The sequence below is a fragment of the Brassica napus genome, chromosome C9 (assembly GCF_020379485.1).
Source record: "Brassica napus cultivar Da-Ae chromosome C9, Da-Ae, whole genome shotgun sequence".
NCBI classification, from domain to species: Eukaryota; Viridiplantae; Streptophyta; class Magnoliopsida; order Brassicales; family Brassicaceae; genus Brassica; species Brassica napus.
Window position 1 is genome coordinate 58,354,476 of NC_063452.1, and position 16,495 is coordinate 58,370,970.

General features: G+C 35.8%; 3 protein-coding genes across 12 annotated transcripts; 2 read left to right on the forward strand and 1 right to left on the reverse strand.

Moving 5' to 3' along the window:
* Positions 1-8,781: 8,781 nt before the first annotated feature.
* On the forward strand, positions 8,782-12,011 carry LOC106417985. Of its 2 annotated transcripts, none has more exons than XM_013858680.3 (2): positions 8,782-9,172; positions 11,248-12,011. In XM_013858680.3, exon 2 carries the CDS (start codon positions 11,263-11,265, stop codon positions 11,851-11,853), a length of 591 nt encoding a protein of 196 aa, XP_013714134.1. In that variant the 5' UTR covers positions 8,782-9,172; positions 11,248-11,262; the 3' UTR covers positions 11,854-12,011. The 2 variants fall into 2 exon arrangements, with proteins under 2 accessions (XP_013714134.1, XP_013714133.1); XM_013858679.3 differs by having other exon boundaries at positions 8,793-9,172; positions 11,251-12,011.
* Positions 12,012-12,250: 239 nt separating this feature from the next.
* On the forward strand, positions 12,251-13,887 carry LOC106418722 (universal stress protein A-like protein). The gene is made up of 4 exons (XM_013859480.3): positions 12,251-12,526; positions 12,797-12,918; positions 13,049-13,167; positions 13,519-13,887. The coding sequence occupies exons 1-4, from the start codon at positions 12,349-12,351 to the stop codon at positions 13,625-13,627; spliced, it is 528 nt and encodes a 175-aa protein (XP_013714934.1). The 5' UTR covers positions 12,251-12,348; the 3' UTR covers positions 13,628-13,887.
* Positions 13,888-14,202: 315 nt separating this feature from the next.
* Positions 14,203-16,412, reverse strand: LOC106416445 (ADP-ribosylation factor 2). Of its 9 annotated transcripts, none has more exons than XM_013857327.2 (7): positions 16,305-16,412; positions 15,644-15,807; positions 15,448-15,518; positions 15,064-15,183; positions 14,852-14,970; positions 14,674-14,755; positions 14,203-14,481 (listed from the first exon to the last, which is right to left on the reverse strand). In XM_013857327.2, exons 2-7 carry the CDS (start codon positions 15,789-15,791, stop codon positions 14,476-14,478), a joined length of 546 nt encoding a protein of 181 aa, XP_013712781.1. In that variant the 5' UTR covers positions 15,792-15,807; positions 16,305-16,412; the 3' UTR covers positions 14,203-14,475. The 9 variants fall into 9 exon arrangements, with proteins under 9 accessions (XP_013712781.1, XP_048625137.1, XP_048625135.1 ...); XM_048769180.1 differs by having other exon boundaries at positions 15,644-15,801; positions 16,305-16,378; XM_048769178.1 differs by having other exon boundaries at positions 15,644-15,840; positions 16,305-16,352.
* Positions 16,413-16,495: the final 83 nt, after the last annotated feature.

A 16,495-nucleotide genomic window follows, 5' to 3' on the forward strand; every position in this document is an offset into this window, starting at 1 on the left:
GTTACCAGGCCCGCGTTTTTTCATTTACGACGAAGTTACCAGGCCCGCGTTTTTCGATTTACGACGAAATTACGTCGAAACATCGGTTTACGACGAATTTACAAGGCCCACGTTTACGACGAAGTTACCAGGCCCGCGTTTTTCCATTTACGACGAAATTACGTGGAAACATCGGTTTACGACGATTTTACAACGCTTAACCCTAAACACCGAGAATGAAATCCCTAAACCCCAAAGTCACATATCATCTAACATCATATCTCTTCTTCTCTACTACTTTGTGCTCTTTCTCCAACTTAAACTCTAAAACCCTAAAACTCCAAATAATTTTTTTAAAATTAACACAAATACATATTATATAAAACAACATTTGTTACACATACATTAGGATGGTAAAAAACAATATTTCTTTAAACATACGTTACAATAGAGAAATACAACATCAGAGACATATATTACATCACTCTAAATCGTTTTCGTTCTCATCAATATTACATCACTCTAAATCGTTTTCGTTCTCATCACTATCATTACAATCATCATCGTCGCTTCTCTCGAACTCGTCTTCACGTGCTTCATCTGTCGCATCTTCGGGAATATCTTCATATTGAAAGTTTTGCGGGTCGATCAAAAGGATTTCATCAGTTGGTTGTTCTGGTACCTCAACTTCATTGATAGCGTCTTCTTCTTGCAAGGGCGGTTCTTCTCCAGCGACAATGCGTCCACGAGGTGTAATTTTGATAGCAGCTAACCAGTTTATCCCGGAAGTTCGAAGCCGAGGATAAGGAAGGAAGCTTACTTGCTCGGCTTGTGAAGCTAAAATGAAAGGCTCAAATTTGTTGTATCTTCTCCCAAAATTGACATCCACAACACCAAATTTGTTATACCGAATCCCTCGGTTCACAACAGGATCGAACCATTCACATTTGAAGAGGACGCATTTTAGCTTCAATAACCCCGGAAATTCCACTTCAATAATCTCCTGCAAGATCCCGTAAAAGTCCGTTTCACCTTTCACACATATTCCGTAGTTACTCGTTGCCCGATGTCTCCCATACTCGTATGTGTGAAAGGTAAATCCTCGTGTGAAATACATAGGTGATGTGGTGACCTTTGCAACTGGACCTTGAACCAATTCGTGAAACCATACGGGATAATAAGGATCGTCATAATCAACCTGCCAAAAGCAGTTATTCTTAATTAATATTGAAGTATCAAAACACTTACTTAATTAATCAATGTATGAGATATATTACGTACCTGTGATTTTAACCACTTGACAAAGTGCTTATCTTTACGTGTGTCCACATCAGTTGCAGATATTCCTGGTATTGCTTCTTCAACTTGAGATACAAACATGCTGCAAATTAAACAAATAATCAAGTCATACATAATTAACTGCAATTCATATAATTAACATTCACAAAAATATTTACCTTTCAAAGTAACGGGTCACTGCATCCTCGCAGTTGAGCAGAATATAAGTGTGGGCACTATGTTTATCCTCTTCACATGACCACCATACTTCTTTCGTTTTACCACCAAACCGTGCAATTTCGCAGAAAATGTCAGGAACACCATCAATTGGATATGATGTCGGTACTCCACCATCATCATATCTTCTAGGAACTCTTTTCCTCGTACGAACAGTTGGAGCAAAGTAGTATGATGTGAAGTTAGATGTTTCGGCTGTCAAACTTCCCGCAACTATTGAACCTTCCACCTTTGCAAGATTTCTTGCTTTCCCCTTCAAATGTTTCATCTGTCGCTCATACGGATACATCCATCCGTTGTGAACAGGTCCACGAAGCAATGCTTCATACGGTAGGTGGACAACTAGATGCTCCATGACGTCAAAAAATGAAGGAGGAAATATCTTCTCCAGGTTGCACAATATGATCGGAATGTTATGATGAAGTTGTTCGATGACTTCTTCCTTGAACGTACGTGTGCTGAGATCTCTGAAAAAAGCGCCGATGGCTGTATATTGCAAAAGTAATCAAATTAATAACATTTCATAACATATGTATATATATTAACGTTTTATAATTACCTGCAAGTGCTTCATGGACATTTGCTGGAAGGAGCTCGGCAAAAGCAAATGGAAGTAGTCGTTGCATAAACACATGACAATCATGACTCTTCATTCCGGAGAACTTTTGACCTCGTTCAACACATCTTGACAGATTTGAAACATAACCATCAGGAAACTTAACTTCTGATGCAACCCAGTCAAACAAGGTTGTTTTGGCTTCTGATGACAACCGGAAGATGGGAACAGGAACGTTTCCATTGCTCTTGATATGTAACTCACTTCTTGAGCAAATATCAGGTAAGTCCATCCTTGACTTTTTGTTATCTTTTGTCTTCCCAGGGACGTTAAGTAATGTATTCATGATGTTCTCAAAAAAGTTCTTCTCAATATGCATGACATCCAGATTGTGGCGTAAGAGAAGATCCTTCCAATAGGGTAGCTCCCAAAATATACTCTTCTTATGCCAATTGTGAGACACACCATATCCATCAGGCATATTTCCAGGAACATGCCAATTTCCTCCAACTTTAACTGTTTCCTGAGCTCCGTAATAATCAATGTCTGCTTCGATCTGCTGGCCGGTGAGATATGGAGGAGGACCGTCTCTGACAATTTTTTTGTGCCGAAACAATGTCTTATTTCTTCTGTACGGATGGGCAAGTGGAAGAAAGCGACGATGACAGTCAAACCAACAACTCTTCCTACCATTCTTCAGTTGAAAAGCATCCGTCGATCCAAGACAATATGGACAAGATAATCTTCCATGTGTTGTCCAGCCAGACAACATCCCATAAGCAGGGAAATCACTTATCGTCCACAGCAGAACTGCTCGCATCGTAAAATTGTTTTTCAAGGAACAATCGTACGTCCTCACCCCTTCTGACCACAATTGCTTTAGCTCTTCTATCAACGGTTGAAGAAAAACATCAAGAGACCGTTTTGGATGCTTCGGCCCAGGGATTAATATGGTCAAAAATAGAAATTCTTGTTCCATGCACATATCCGGCGGTAAATTGTACGGCGTAAGAATGACTGGCCACAAAGAATATTGTCTACCAGACATTCCAAATGGACTAAATCCATCGGTGCATAACCCAAGATAGACATTCCGAATATTTGTAGCAAAATCTGCGTGTACCTTGTTGAAATGTTTCCACGCTCTTGCGTCTGATGGATGTGCAACCTCACCATCTCTCTGGACATGTTCCGCATGCCACCTCATCGATGCAGCAGTCCTCTCAGATTGATATAATCTTTTCAATCTGTCTGTAATTGGTAGGTACCACATCCTTTGGTACGGTACCCTATTCCTCCCACGGCCTTGCGGTTTGAATCGTGGTTTTTTGCAGAATCGACACTCTTCTAACTTGTCATCTTCTTTCCAGTAGATCATGCAGTTGTCGATGCAAACATCAATCATCTCCGAAGGCAACCCAAGACTATAAACCAATTTCTGAATCTCATAATAAGATTCAGCAGACACGTTGTCTTCTGGCAAATACTCTTTAAACAACTCCGCCCATGCATCCATGCAATTCTCAGGTAAATTATGATCCGTTTTAATATTCATCATCCTAGCTGCTAGAGACAATTTAGAGAGACCTTCTCTACAACCAGTGTAGATTGGTTGATTTGCAGCATCTAGCATTTCATAAAACCTTTTTGCATCCAAATTAGGTTCTTCTACATTTCCAGTTCCATCAGCTATTGTTGTAGTTGTTTCTAAAAATGCATCACTAATCATATCTTGAACCCTATCATGATCTACCATCTGCTCATGATCTTGATGATAATTATATTCATTATGCAAATGATTCGGTTCTTCACTATGATGACCATCCTCAAAATTATTATTACTACTACTAGCTTCATTTCCCCCATAACCCTCTCCATGTTGATACCAAATGTAGTACTGTGGTGTAAATCCTCTGTTTACTAAATGCTTCCATACAGTTTCACTACGTGCAAATTTTGAATTCTTGCATTTCCGACAGGGGCAGAACATCTTACCGCTTTCCTGTGTGATCGGTGTACAGCCCGCCTGGTGCATGAATGTCTCTAGCCCGCTCAGAAATGCGTTCGTCACCCTCCCGTCGGAATCTTTGTGCAAATACATCCAACTCCGTAACTCGTAAATACTACCGCCACCGGCCATTTTTTTCTTAGATTTTTTTTTGAAATCTTTTTTTTTCTGATTTTTTTTTCGGATTTTTTTTCTCCCGTTTGTGTGTTGTGAGGAAGAGAGTTGTGGGAAATGACATATATATAGAGAAATTTTCGAGTTGGGTAGTTGAAATATAACAACGATTTTACAAGGAATATTTTACATGGATTTTACATGGTTTTAACATATTATTTACAACGACTTTACGACGAAATTAGGTAAGTTAAAGCACATTGAATACACGTTTTCACCTAAATATAACGGTAACATGCTTCGTTGTAATGTCGATGTAATGATTACGACGTATTTCTCATTCCACGTACATTCGTCGTAAACTTACATGGAGTTTACGACGAAATCAGTTCGTCGTAAATTTACATGGCGTTTACGACGAAAGTTATATTCCTCGTAATTTCGTTGTAAAGACCATGTAAATTTACGACGAAATATTTTCGTCGTAAATGTTCGTTGTTACGGGCACGTTTTCTTGTAGTGATTGCAAACTTAAAAAAACTTAACTGCACTTATTAGATTTTTATTGGCTTAAAATTATGGGTTAAAATCACAAAAAATTATGCAAATTTAATGTGTTTTATTAAAATGTGTAAAAAATCTAAAATATGTAACATTTTGAAACAGATGTAGTACAAAATAAGTAAAGTAAACACATATATGCGAAAAAAGATCAATCAATAATTATTATTTTTTCTAAGAGCATCTCCAACCCATAACACTATTTTACTATCAAAACTACACTATTTTGGTATAATTCCAGCACTAAAAAATATTCTTTTCCAACCACAACACTAAACTTCACATTAAAAATAGTATTTTATAATATTCTATGCATTTAATTTTTTATTTGTCATTTATTTAATTGTATATTTTATTAATTAAATAAATAAATAGTATTTTAGTGGAGTGAATAATATTTTAGTGTGGTGAATAGTATCACACCAAATTTGATACGAAATTTTAGTGTGACATTAAAATAATATAATTTTTGCAGTTGGGTTGGAAAGATTTTAGTGTAAAAATTACACTAAAATAGTGTTTTGTAGTTTGGTTGAAAATGAATTAATGGAATTATATGCTGTTTTGTTTCAAAATTGTAAGTATGTAACCTGTTGTCGTTGACTCGTTGGAATTTACTTACTAACTTGCACTTATATTGTTAAACGGGCTTTACATCTATTTGATTATCAATATTGTGAATCACTAAATCTTTGAACATATCGCACATTTCTCGGCTTCGAATTGATCTATTTCTCGTCTATAAATAATCAAAGCTAATAAAGAATAATTTGCTAGTTAAGTTTTGGTTAGCTTAAGCCCAAAGTTCTAAACAGTCATACTGTATTATTTATAGGAAAGCAGATGCAACCTAATTTTCTAATTCGGTTTAACTTAACAACCCGTATCATACGTATCCTAGAAAAAAAAGAACTAATCGTAAATATACGAAAATCTTTCACTCCGCTATATATATGAACTTATACTAAAATAAAAAAATACATTTTTGTTATGAAATAACTTATAATTTATTGTATCGAGAAATTTAAATAAAAGTAGAATTTAATACCCGTAGGAAGCAAATAACACTAATATAAGGGAGAAAGTTTATTATAAGGAGGAAGAAGAAAATGTAATGATTCTTTGATTATAAACTCTTGTTCTTGTTTTTTGGTGTACAAATGAGTGAGATGAGTGATGGTATTTATAGTGAGCAACAATACATAAAATATGAAAGATAGTGCTTGAGTTAGTAAATGAGTGGATGATCATAGTGCTTGAGCTTGGTAAAGAAGTGGATGATCATTTCAATGCTTATCTTATAACACTCCCCCTTGATCATCCATCTTGTATTACGTGGTGCCTCGTTAAAAACTTAGTCATGGAAAACCCAATGGGAAAAACCGTAGTAAAAATAAAAAGAGTACAACTACGTAAGCTCCCTCTCGAATGAGTAGTCATAGAACCTTTAGAACAATGATAGATTTTCATCTCTCAAATTGTAACATTCTCTTTGGGTGTCTATCTTTTGTATGTTCTTTGTTGCCTCGTTAAAACCTTGTCATGGAAAAACCCAATGGGATAAAAAAAAAACCATGATAAGGAAAAAGAGTACAACCACACTTACTATCATATTTCTTTCCCTGGAAACAATATCTTCAGGATATGCATTCCAATCAACTCTCTTCAGAGAATTAAGCTTAAGAGAATAAACTCTATTCATTTCTATTATGATATCTAGGGTCTTTAGACTTCTTGTCCATAATTCTCTTTTGACTTAGACAATAGTTTATTGGTCTATTTGGATTTCAAACCAAATTTCTTACATATAATCGTATAGAAATTCGTCTCGTACATACGAATTATTCATTTGTAACTATAGAAGTTACTATTATGATTTTCTTTCTTTTCATATGAAATTACATCTTTCAGTAATGAAAAAGATTAATAATTTTCTTAAATAACACTCTTACGTATGGTATTTCAGGACCAAACATATACGAGCGTCTTAAATAAAATACTTTAAGGATCTTTATGATAACATCTCAGTTTTAGATCTCCAGTTTAGAATACATAAAAACAATATAGTATTGTCAAGAGTTTTCTTCCAAAATATAATTTTTCTATAACTCTTCAGGAGTTTTGATTATATTCAAATCATGATTCTATTGATTTATAATCTCTTGATAAATACAAATGGATACATTTGTTAACCTTATAATATTTCATATATCCCATAAAATAGTTTGTTTCAATTCGATCGAATATGCAGAGTTCCCGGGAACATGATTTTGATATCATCAATCCTTCATGGATTATACTTTCAGGGATTAACATTTTTCAAGTGGATTGTTTTATTCAAGTTCTTCCTTTATTACCAGACTATAAGGAACTTGAAACTAGTTGCATCTACCATATGAAATTATGTCTCTTCACAATCAATTTCATATTGATCCTTCTTTGTGTGCAACGGTTCATTTACATCTCACTTGTTTCACCTTTTAGTGTATGGACTACTGGTCCAAATACTTCTCTATTTCACAAGAAGTTTATATCTTTGTCTATTGCATCTTTCTGATTTGGCCAATCATTTCTTTGTGTACACTTTTCAATAGACTTTCTTTAATGATCCTCTTTCTCATTTATTATATCAACTGCTACTTTGCATGTATAATATCATCGACGTCAATTTTCTTATCGGTTCCATTTTGTTTCATACATGACATAACTTATTGAGATCTCTTCATTTGTCTCATGTACCTGAATTTTCGTCAGTCATGTTTAATTTCTCTTCTGGAGATCATACAAAACTATATTGCCTCGTTTTGACCATTATCAATATATGCTCCTTTTCATTTACGAGGATTTATCTTGGGAACCAATCTGTCTACCACGCTGCAGGCGTGACTAGTAGTTTGATATTGTTCTTGTAGAACATTTATTCTTATTGTAGCATTTACAGCTGGTATATGTGACTTGATCACTATATTTATATGGGTCGTGTCTGGCAACTGCTTTAGTAAGTTTTGAAATGAATTATCTTTTGGACTTCTATTTCACATTGTGTTTAGCCCGAGGATCAATGATAATTCATTTCAACTTTTTTTCTTTTCCAGCTGTTTATTTTCTCCCCCTTATGTTGGAAGTACTAACTCACTTTTAGAATTCATGTATAGCCTTACTTATATTTTTCGGGGATGGCTCTGGATTCTTAAGTGTCAATAGAAATTTATATCCAACATATATTTCCAACCTCATTTGAAAACACATCTTCATTTGAAGCTCTGTGGCAGAGCAACATCCAACATTCTTAGATGAAAATGATTGGTTTCTGATTCTATACCAATGATAGGGAGAACTAGTGAATATTTATTGACTTGATGCGAACCAGTGTTGCTCAAAATGTTTAGCACTTATCTCAGTGAATGTGCTATAGTCGTTAAAGACTTTAAGAAGTGAATTCACCAATATTATAAAAATGCATAGTGGGTGATCAGTCCACTAACATCTTCGTTATTTATGCCAATATCTTATTTTGGCTGGTGAAAACCATATTACCCTTTTATCTTATGGGTAAGCAACATATGTCAAATCATTCGGAAGAATCTTATGGTTCTTATATGACTATGCATATGACCTTTAAGTATATATTCGCATTATTAATGAACCAAAATGGTCTAACTGATTCATGCCAAATGTAAACTTCTAGTTTACTATACATTTATCTTCATTATACTAATCTTTGTGTAGTACAATATATAAGAGGCTGTAGATATTTTCTCTAAAATACTTATACTGCTTTGAGAATTATTTCTGATTGAAATGTATATATCATTTCGTTTGCTTATTGTCTCAACATAAGTGTCTCAAAATCTTACGGATTTACTTTGAAAAAAATTCATCAATCTTAGTTTTAGTGTAAACATAATCTTCTGGATGTTTGACTTATCATAAAATCTTTCACTCCGCTATATATATGAACTTATACTAAAATAAAAAATACATTTTGCATATGTATCTACTAGCTTATTTGTGTGCATATATAGCTTGATATTTAGCATGTGGTCGTATATCGTGAAGAAAAATCGTGTTTAACTCTTTCTGTACACGTGGATATATGTGTATATGTATAAAAAGAGATTACATGTAGATATAGAGAGACTGTATAATTAAAAAACATTCATATATAAATAGAGCTTTGCTAGATCAAGGATCTTTATTCATCATCCTCTCCGTATTATTCTTCTCCTTCTCCTTGTTCTTTTTTTTTATTGAGGGTTTTAGTCTCCTTCACTTTCCTCTACTATTTCCATCATACAAAACCACAGTTTCTATCTTAAGATTAGTACAATATACAAACACACATCAACTGAAACTATATTTCTTTTGATCCTTTATGTATATGTGTACATAATTATATTTACTACCCCGAAAGAAAGCAAGCTAAGGAATCCTCAAAGGTAACCCATTCACCACTAACCATCTCTACATTTTTCTCATGATCTCATGTAGGGTTTATTTATGCATGCTGCATCCAATTTTTTTTTTTTTTTTTTGAGAAGATCCAATTTCTCCCCTCCCCAAGTAGTTAACGTTGATCATGCTCTTAACTAGTTGCACATAGTGTTCATCCACTGACAATTCATATTTTCGAAGAGTTTGTTTATTTTAAACCCTGATTAGTTGATTAATACACTACAAGAAAAAGTCTCAATGCCGACATCAAAATTAATTGGAAATTCGTATAGCTGTCTTTCTTTTAGATTGCATGTGTGAATGGAGTATTTCGATTCTGAGTTGTGTTTTTACAATGAAATGTCTATCTATAACGAGATTTAGCTTCTAACAATGATAAGCATTTATACAGTATAAATATATTTGTATAGCGTATGAACATGCAAATTACATTTTTTTTTAAATTTACCCACTAGTTTGCACATTCACCTTATACAAGTGAAAAGGACAACTGTAATAGGTCCCACCCCGATAAACAGGGGATTTTTTTTGTTTTTACTCTAATGAACAGAAATTAAAAATGATTACCATTTCTCTGACGCCCCGACCGTCCACAGCTAATAGATCACCCACGTCCGCTTTCTCGGCCCGTGGGCCCATCCCGTTCCAACGATCGGTCCGTTAATTTTTCTAAAAGTTCGAAATCATTGTTTACTGACCCTGCAATCACCACCCGACCTTTTTCCATGCTTTGGTCTCACTCGCACGCTATCGCGAACCACTTCCCGATAGGTCACCCTTCCTTCCACTAATCCAGTTCAAGCACGCTTAACTCTGGAGTTCTTTTAGCATGTGCTCCGGAAAAGGTAAGTCAACTTTGGTGACATATGTAGTCAAATCAATTCTCTTAAGTCTTTCCATATATCGCAACTCGGGATATTACAATTTCACTTTAGTTAAAATTAACCACAAAATGCAATCCTGCAACATTTCAAAGAGTCAAAGCTTCGTGATCAATACCCCATAAATAAAATGCTTATGAATATCTAAGTAAGCAGTATATAACTATATATCTAAATACATATTCTATTGTTTTCTGTAATAGACTTTCTAGGACTATTACTTTATAGGGCTATTGTCGTATTGATACATGCACAATACTCTAGTTATATTCTATTGTTGTCTAAATTGTATTTTATTACAGGCCACGTAATTGGGCCATAATAAGACCCGGCAGTCCACGTGAAAGAGAATCCTTCCCACTAACCATCCACGTTATCGCGCTAATCTTTTAATATTTCCTCATTAATCAATATAATATGTCACTATAGATTTTTGCTGGTTCAACAATCTCAATCTTTTCGTTTGTGGCATAAACTAGTTTCAGATAACAAATTCTTTTATTTCCTACTTGTAAATTACTATTTGTAGAGTAAAACGTAAACAATGCTACGTACAATCAATACAACTTATTGATCCAAGTCTAGATATAAAAAAACTAACAGATAAATGGCCTAATATATAGTAATTCATAATGAGATTACCTACCAAAGCTACCACAAAACTCAAAGCAAACAAAAATACTTTAAATTCATTAATACATATCCCTAGAAGAGCTCCTTATTAAAACATATTCAAAAACCTTTTATATCGCCACTCGCCACTCCTTCGGATCTCTAAACGAATAAACCAGTCATTAGACCAAACCATTTAGATTTTTTTTTCTTAAACATATGATGTTCGATTCAAATTTGACAAAAGGATAATTAAAACAGTTTATTTCTGTGGTGTTACGTACACGCGCTTAAAGAGAGTAGTGAGTTTAAACCTGAACTGTGTAGTCATTAAGTGAAAGTGCATGGAAAATCTCGAGTTGTTGTTTCCTACACCTCTCTCTCTCTCTGTGTTTTCCTCATTCTTTACTATTTCCTATACGTATCAACTTGTAAGCAGAACTCTTTTTCAAAACTTTGATCCATAAACCCATACATACATATATATCTACGTATTGATGTATCGCATATATAACAACAACACATAGAGAGTGTGACAAAGTTTATTGTTTGCTTTCTTTCTCTAGCAGGACTTTGTTTTGATGGAGGAAAACCCGCATCGAGTTTCACGTAGACACAATGGCGGGACCCACTGTCAAAACGACGACGAAGGGAGCCGTCGAGAACGTCATCACATTCACGGCGATAAAGTCAAATGCTCTGGCAAGAGATGCCGGTCGTGGGCGGCGGCTGCTATTGCTGACTGTGTAGCGCTTTGTTGCTGTCCATGTGCGATCATAAACTTTCTTACTCTCACTTTCGTCAAGGTTCCGTGGATGATCGGACGGCGATGTCTCGGTCGGAGCCGGAATAAAAAGAAGAAGAAGAAGTTACACATGAGACAAGGGAGCAGGAAACTCAACGGTGAAGATGATGTGTTTGAGATGGCCGGAGGAGATGAGAAATGCGGTGGCGGCGTAGGATGCTGTGGCGGCGGAGATTATGATGATCACCGGTTCGTGGTGGAGAGAGATGGGAGTTTAACGAAGGAGGAGGACAAAACAACGACGTCGAGTAGAGGAGATGATGAGTCGAGAATAAGTGCAAGAGTTGAAGCCGAGAGAGTGTGGTTAGAGTTGTATCAGATTGGTCATCTTGGATTTGGTCGAGTCTCCTTCACTGGGATCCAATGATTTTAATCAAAAAAGTCAAAACGTTGTAGGAATCTTTTAGTTAATATTTAGAAAATTTCGGAGGATATATAATGTCAATTTTTTTCCTAGTCTGTGTTCATATTGTGATTAGTAATTAGCGATAAAAATCGCATAAATAACTAAATTTATATGTCAAATTTGGAAGTGTACATTTAAAAGTAGTCGATAAAACATGCTTAAAGCGGGATCCATGGTAAATTTAAGGATTCGTATGTTCAAAACTCGATGCATTAAAAAGATTATTTATAGGATCCTAGGAAAGTTTAGTTTAATAATACGGATTTAAATGGGCCTATTCATTAATAACCTCTAATGCTGGGCTAAATACGAGGCCCACTATAAAAGGTTAACGATGATTTATTTGAGGTGGCAGCTCATAACCGACCTTGCGTATTTTAGCAAGCTTCTTTAGTTATTGTAAAGAGGACTCTACTTGATTGCCTTTTCACCGCCTTCTTCCTATAGAGAACGACAATGGAGAGCGAGCCAACTCGAGTGATGGTGGCGGTGAACGAGTCGTCGATCAAAGGCTACCCACACGCGTCGATAAGCAGCAAAAAGGCGTTCGAGTGGACACTGAAGAAGATCGTGAAGTCCAATACCTCTGGCTTCAAGCTTCTCTTGCTTCACGCTCAAGTCCAGGACGAAGACGGTTATCCTCTCTTTTTTTACTACCGTCTATTAATCATTCTCGATACTCTTGAATTTGACTCTGCATAATTTTGATGTACGATTGATTTGTTTAGGGTTTGAGTAGAACATTATAGGTTTATATATATGCTGTTAAGGTCTTTGAGTGTTTTCAGAAGGATCGTGTTTGTGATTCGCTCGCATAATCTCTGACTTTGACTAGCTTTTGATATATGAAGTTTCATATGCCAAGGTTCTAAAGAAGTTGTATTGATCATGAATTGGGAACTAGGTTTTGATGACATGGACAGCATATATGCTTCCCCTGATGATTTCCGAAACATGAGGGAACGTAACAAGGCTAATGGACTTCACCTTCTTGAGTTTTTCGTTAATAAATGTCATGAGATTGGGGTAAAACACTCTCTTTGATGTACCAAAATCTCATATACTCTTTAATTGATCTTGATGTCCTTCACTTGTATCATAATCTCATAAAATCCAAAGTATAGCTTTTGATACGTGTAAGTTGTTGAACTTGTAGGTTCGGTGTGAGGCCTGGATCAGGAAAGGTGATCCCACGGAAGTGATATGCCATGAAGTTAGGCGTGTCAGGCCAGATTTTCTGGTTGTCGGAAGTCGTGGTCTTGGTCCATTCCAGAAGTACGTACAATCCTGAACTAGACTTATTTCTCTATGCTTTATACCCGTATAAACTAGTCATTTGGTGGTTTTGGGCATCGATACACCCCCAGAATCCTGCTCTCGGTATCTAATAGTTTCTGTTGATGTTTTCACTAGTATGTAGTTTTTCTGTTTAGGAAGTGGGATTACATGCATAAAAACTCTGCCTATGCGATATTAGACATTTTACTGCAAGATAATCGTGATTTTAACTAACTTATGTTTGATAGAAGTTGAGGAGAAGGCTGTGTACTTGAACGACGTATATTATTAGAGTTTCAAACCTCAGGCTATTGTGTAATCAGCTCACACTTGTTACTATATGGACAGGGTATTTGTTGGAACGGTGAGTGAGTTTTGTGTGAAGCATGCAGAGTGCCCAGTCATCATAATCAAACGCAGTGCTGAAGAAAGTCCACAAGATCCAGCTGATGACTAAATTTCAAAAGCAAGACAATCCATGCGGTGTTCTTTTGTCTGTGAGAGACAACAAACCGTATGTAGCAGCACATGAGAAGAGAAAAAGGATAAACAAAACTCTTTTGAATGGTCTAAAACATCCAAACAGAAGTTCTATTATTCGGTGTGTAATCTTTTGACTCTTATGTCTTAAATGTATGGTTTATATAAGTGCCTATGTTGTGCGTCTCTTGTTGTAGTAGAAACTCGATTCACATATATTTAATTGTGTGTGGTCAATGCCTTCGTCTTTCATTCTCTAAAACATCCAAACAGAAGTTCTATTATTCGGTGTGCAATCTTTCGACTCTTATGTCTTAAATGTATGGTTTATATAAGTGCGTATGTTGTGCGTCTCTAGTTGTAGTAGAAACTGTGTGATCAATGCCTTTTATTTGGTGTGTAGTCTTTCGACCCTTCTGTCTTAAATGTATCTCTATTGCTTACCAAGCTTCAATATATTTGGAAACTCGATTCACATATATTTAATTGTGTGTATACCATTGTCTTTCATTATTCGGTGTGCAACTTCGTCTCTTCTGTTTAAATGTATGGTTTATATAAAAAAAGTAACATCTCTATTGCTTACCAAGGTTCAATATATTTAGAAACACAAACGAAACTTCAAAAATAAAAAAACTTAAAACACAAATCCATTAAACAGGTAAAAAGAGTAGAGGTGAGTTTTAGAGGCTACAAAGTTAAGGTCAGAGAGATCAACGGACAGTTGAAACAACATCATACACAATACTTGTTTCTTCTTCATTCTCTTCTCCACAATCACTAATGGTCTCTTTCAACTTGCAAAAACGTGTTCCAGCAGTTTCATCATGCCTACTCAAATCAAAATGAAGGTTTTGATCAACATGAATATAAACACGATGACATGAATGAATATACTATCATCGCCAGAGTTTGCATATGGAGATGAGCATACAATCTGAATCCCCAAAAGTTGCTACTTAGGCATCAATACTTTCAAAAGAGTTTTACTTAGTTTTAAAATGGGGATATTTAGTTAATTACCTTGTTGGCGATGTTGTTGGAGAGCCAATCAAGGCCTTCATAAAGACCTTCCCCAGATGTGGCACAAGTGCTTTGAATGTACCTGTCAAAGAAAAAAATCATAAAAGTCACATTCTACCACACTGGGACCAATCTATCCATGTGAATGCCAACATTGGAGAAAGAATAACATCTTTACCAGTGGCGCTGGCGAAGAGAGTGAAGGCCAAGCTTGTCGGTTATTTCTGCAGCATTCATAGCGTTGGGAAGATCTTGTTTGTTAGCAAACACGAGAAGGACAGCATCCCTCAGTTCATCCTGCAAGCATGGTTTAATTAAATCAGAGTCCATGGAAATGTATTTTTGCCTCACACTGATTTGTACAAGACTAAACCAGCAAGAGAAGCTAACCTCGTTCAACATGCGATGCAACTCATCCCTAGCCTCCACAACTCGGTCCCTGTCGTTGCTATCAACCACGAATATAAGACCTTGAGTGTTCTGGAAGTAGTGCCTCCACAGGGGACGGATCTGGTTTTCCAAAGAATGCACATTCTAAATGTCAAAAAACCGAAACAGAAGAAGACAAACACACACCTAAACACTGGACATGGAGATAAATTGTAGATATACAGTTTTAAAATTTACATGATACATATAACTGGGTTCACACGATACATTAGTACTAGTAATGCTGAGTGAGGATATCATTGACATGCTGAGCAGCTTGAGAAACGTGATGTAGAGAAGAAAGAAAACACTATGATGATTCAGGGCAAGAGATAGAAAGTGTACCTTGTCCTGACCCCCCACATCCCAAACAGTGAAACTGATGTTCTTGTACTCAACAGTCTCCACATTGAATCCTGCAAAGAACTTGGATTAATATAAAGCCAATAGAGACACACACACACACAAGTAAAAAAAGGCACAAAAGAGCAACATCTTCAAGATACACATAGAAAAGGACTCAGGAATCATAAAAACTAACCGATGGTGGGGATGGTGGTGACGATTTCGCCAAGCTTGAGCTTGTACAAGATAGTGGTCTTACCAGCAGCATCAAGACCTACCATCAGAATCCTCATTTCTTTCTTGGCGAAAAGCCGACTGAACAGCTTGGTGAAGTTAAGCCCCATCTTCCTTTACCTATCCCTTCACCCAAACCACAACACAATAACGAAAAACCTTTTTTTTTAAATGATTAAATCTATCTGCAACACAATCAGAAAGTCTGAATCATTGATAAACACGATCAGCTCCAAATAATTTTCAACACAAAGATTCCAAACAATCAATTCTTATAGATTCAATCAATATCGATACTCAGATCCTTGAAGAAAGCACAGTGACGAAGATTCTGTAAGAACCAGTCGTTCTAAATCAGGGGAAAACATGCTCGATCAGTGGATCGTAACTTGCACGACATCAGATTCAAATCAAATCTAAAACAATCGTAGGAATCAACGATTGAAACTTGTATAATCAAATCAAAGCCATGAATGAAAGAAGAAGAAGAATGAGGACCTATGAACAAGTAAAGAGACTATCGATCAATCTGTAAAGAAGGTAGAGATCATATACCAGAGATGTTGAGAAACGATGATACAGAGAATATGAAATCGAGGAGGAAGAAGAAAAACAAAGTTTACCTTTCGAAGAAGCTCCAAAGAAGGATCTTACTGTAGAGCAAGCCGCGAGTTTCGAAGAGAAAATGTCTCTCCAGCTCCAATCTAATTATAGAAATACCTATTTACCAATGTGGTACAATAGTTATTATTATATTGCATTATCACCCCAGTAGAATTACTTAATCTAAAAGTACCTACCTTAGAATCCTTTA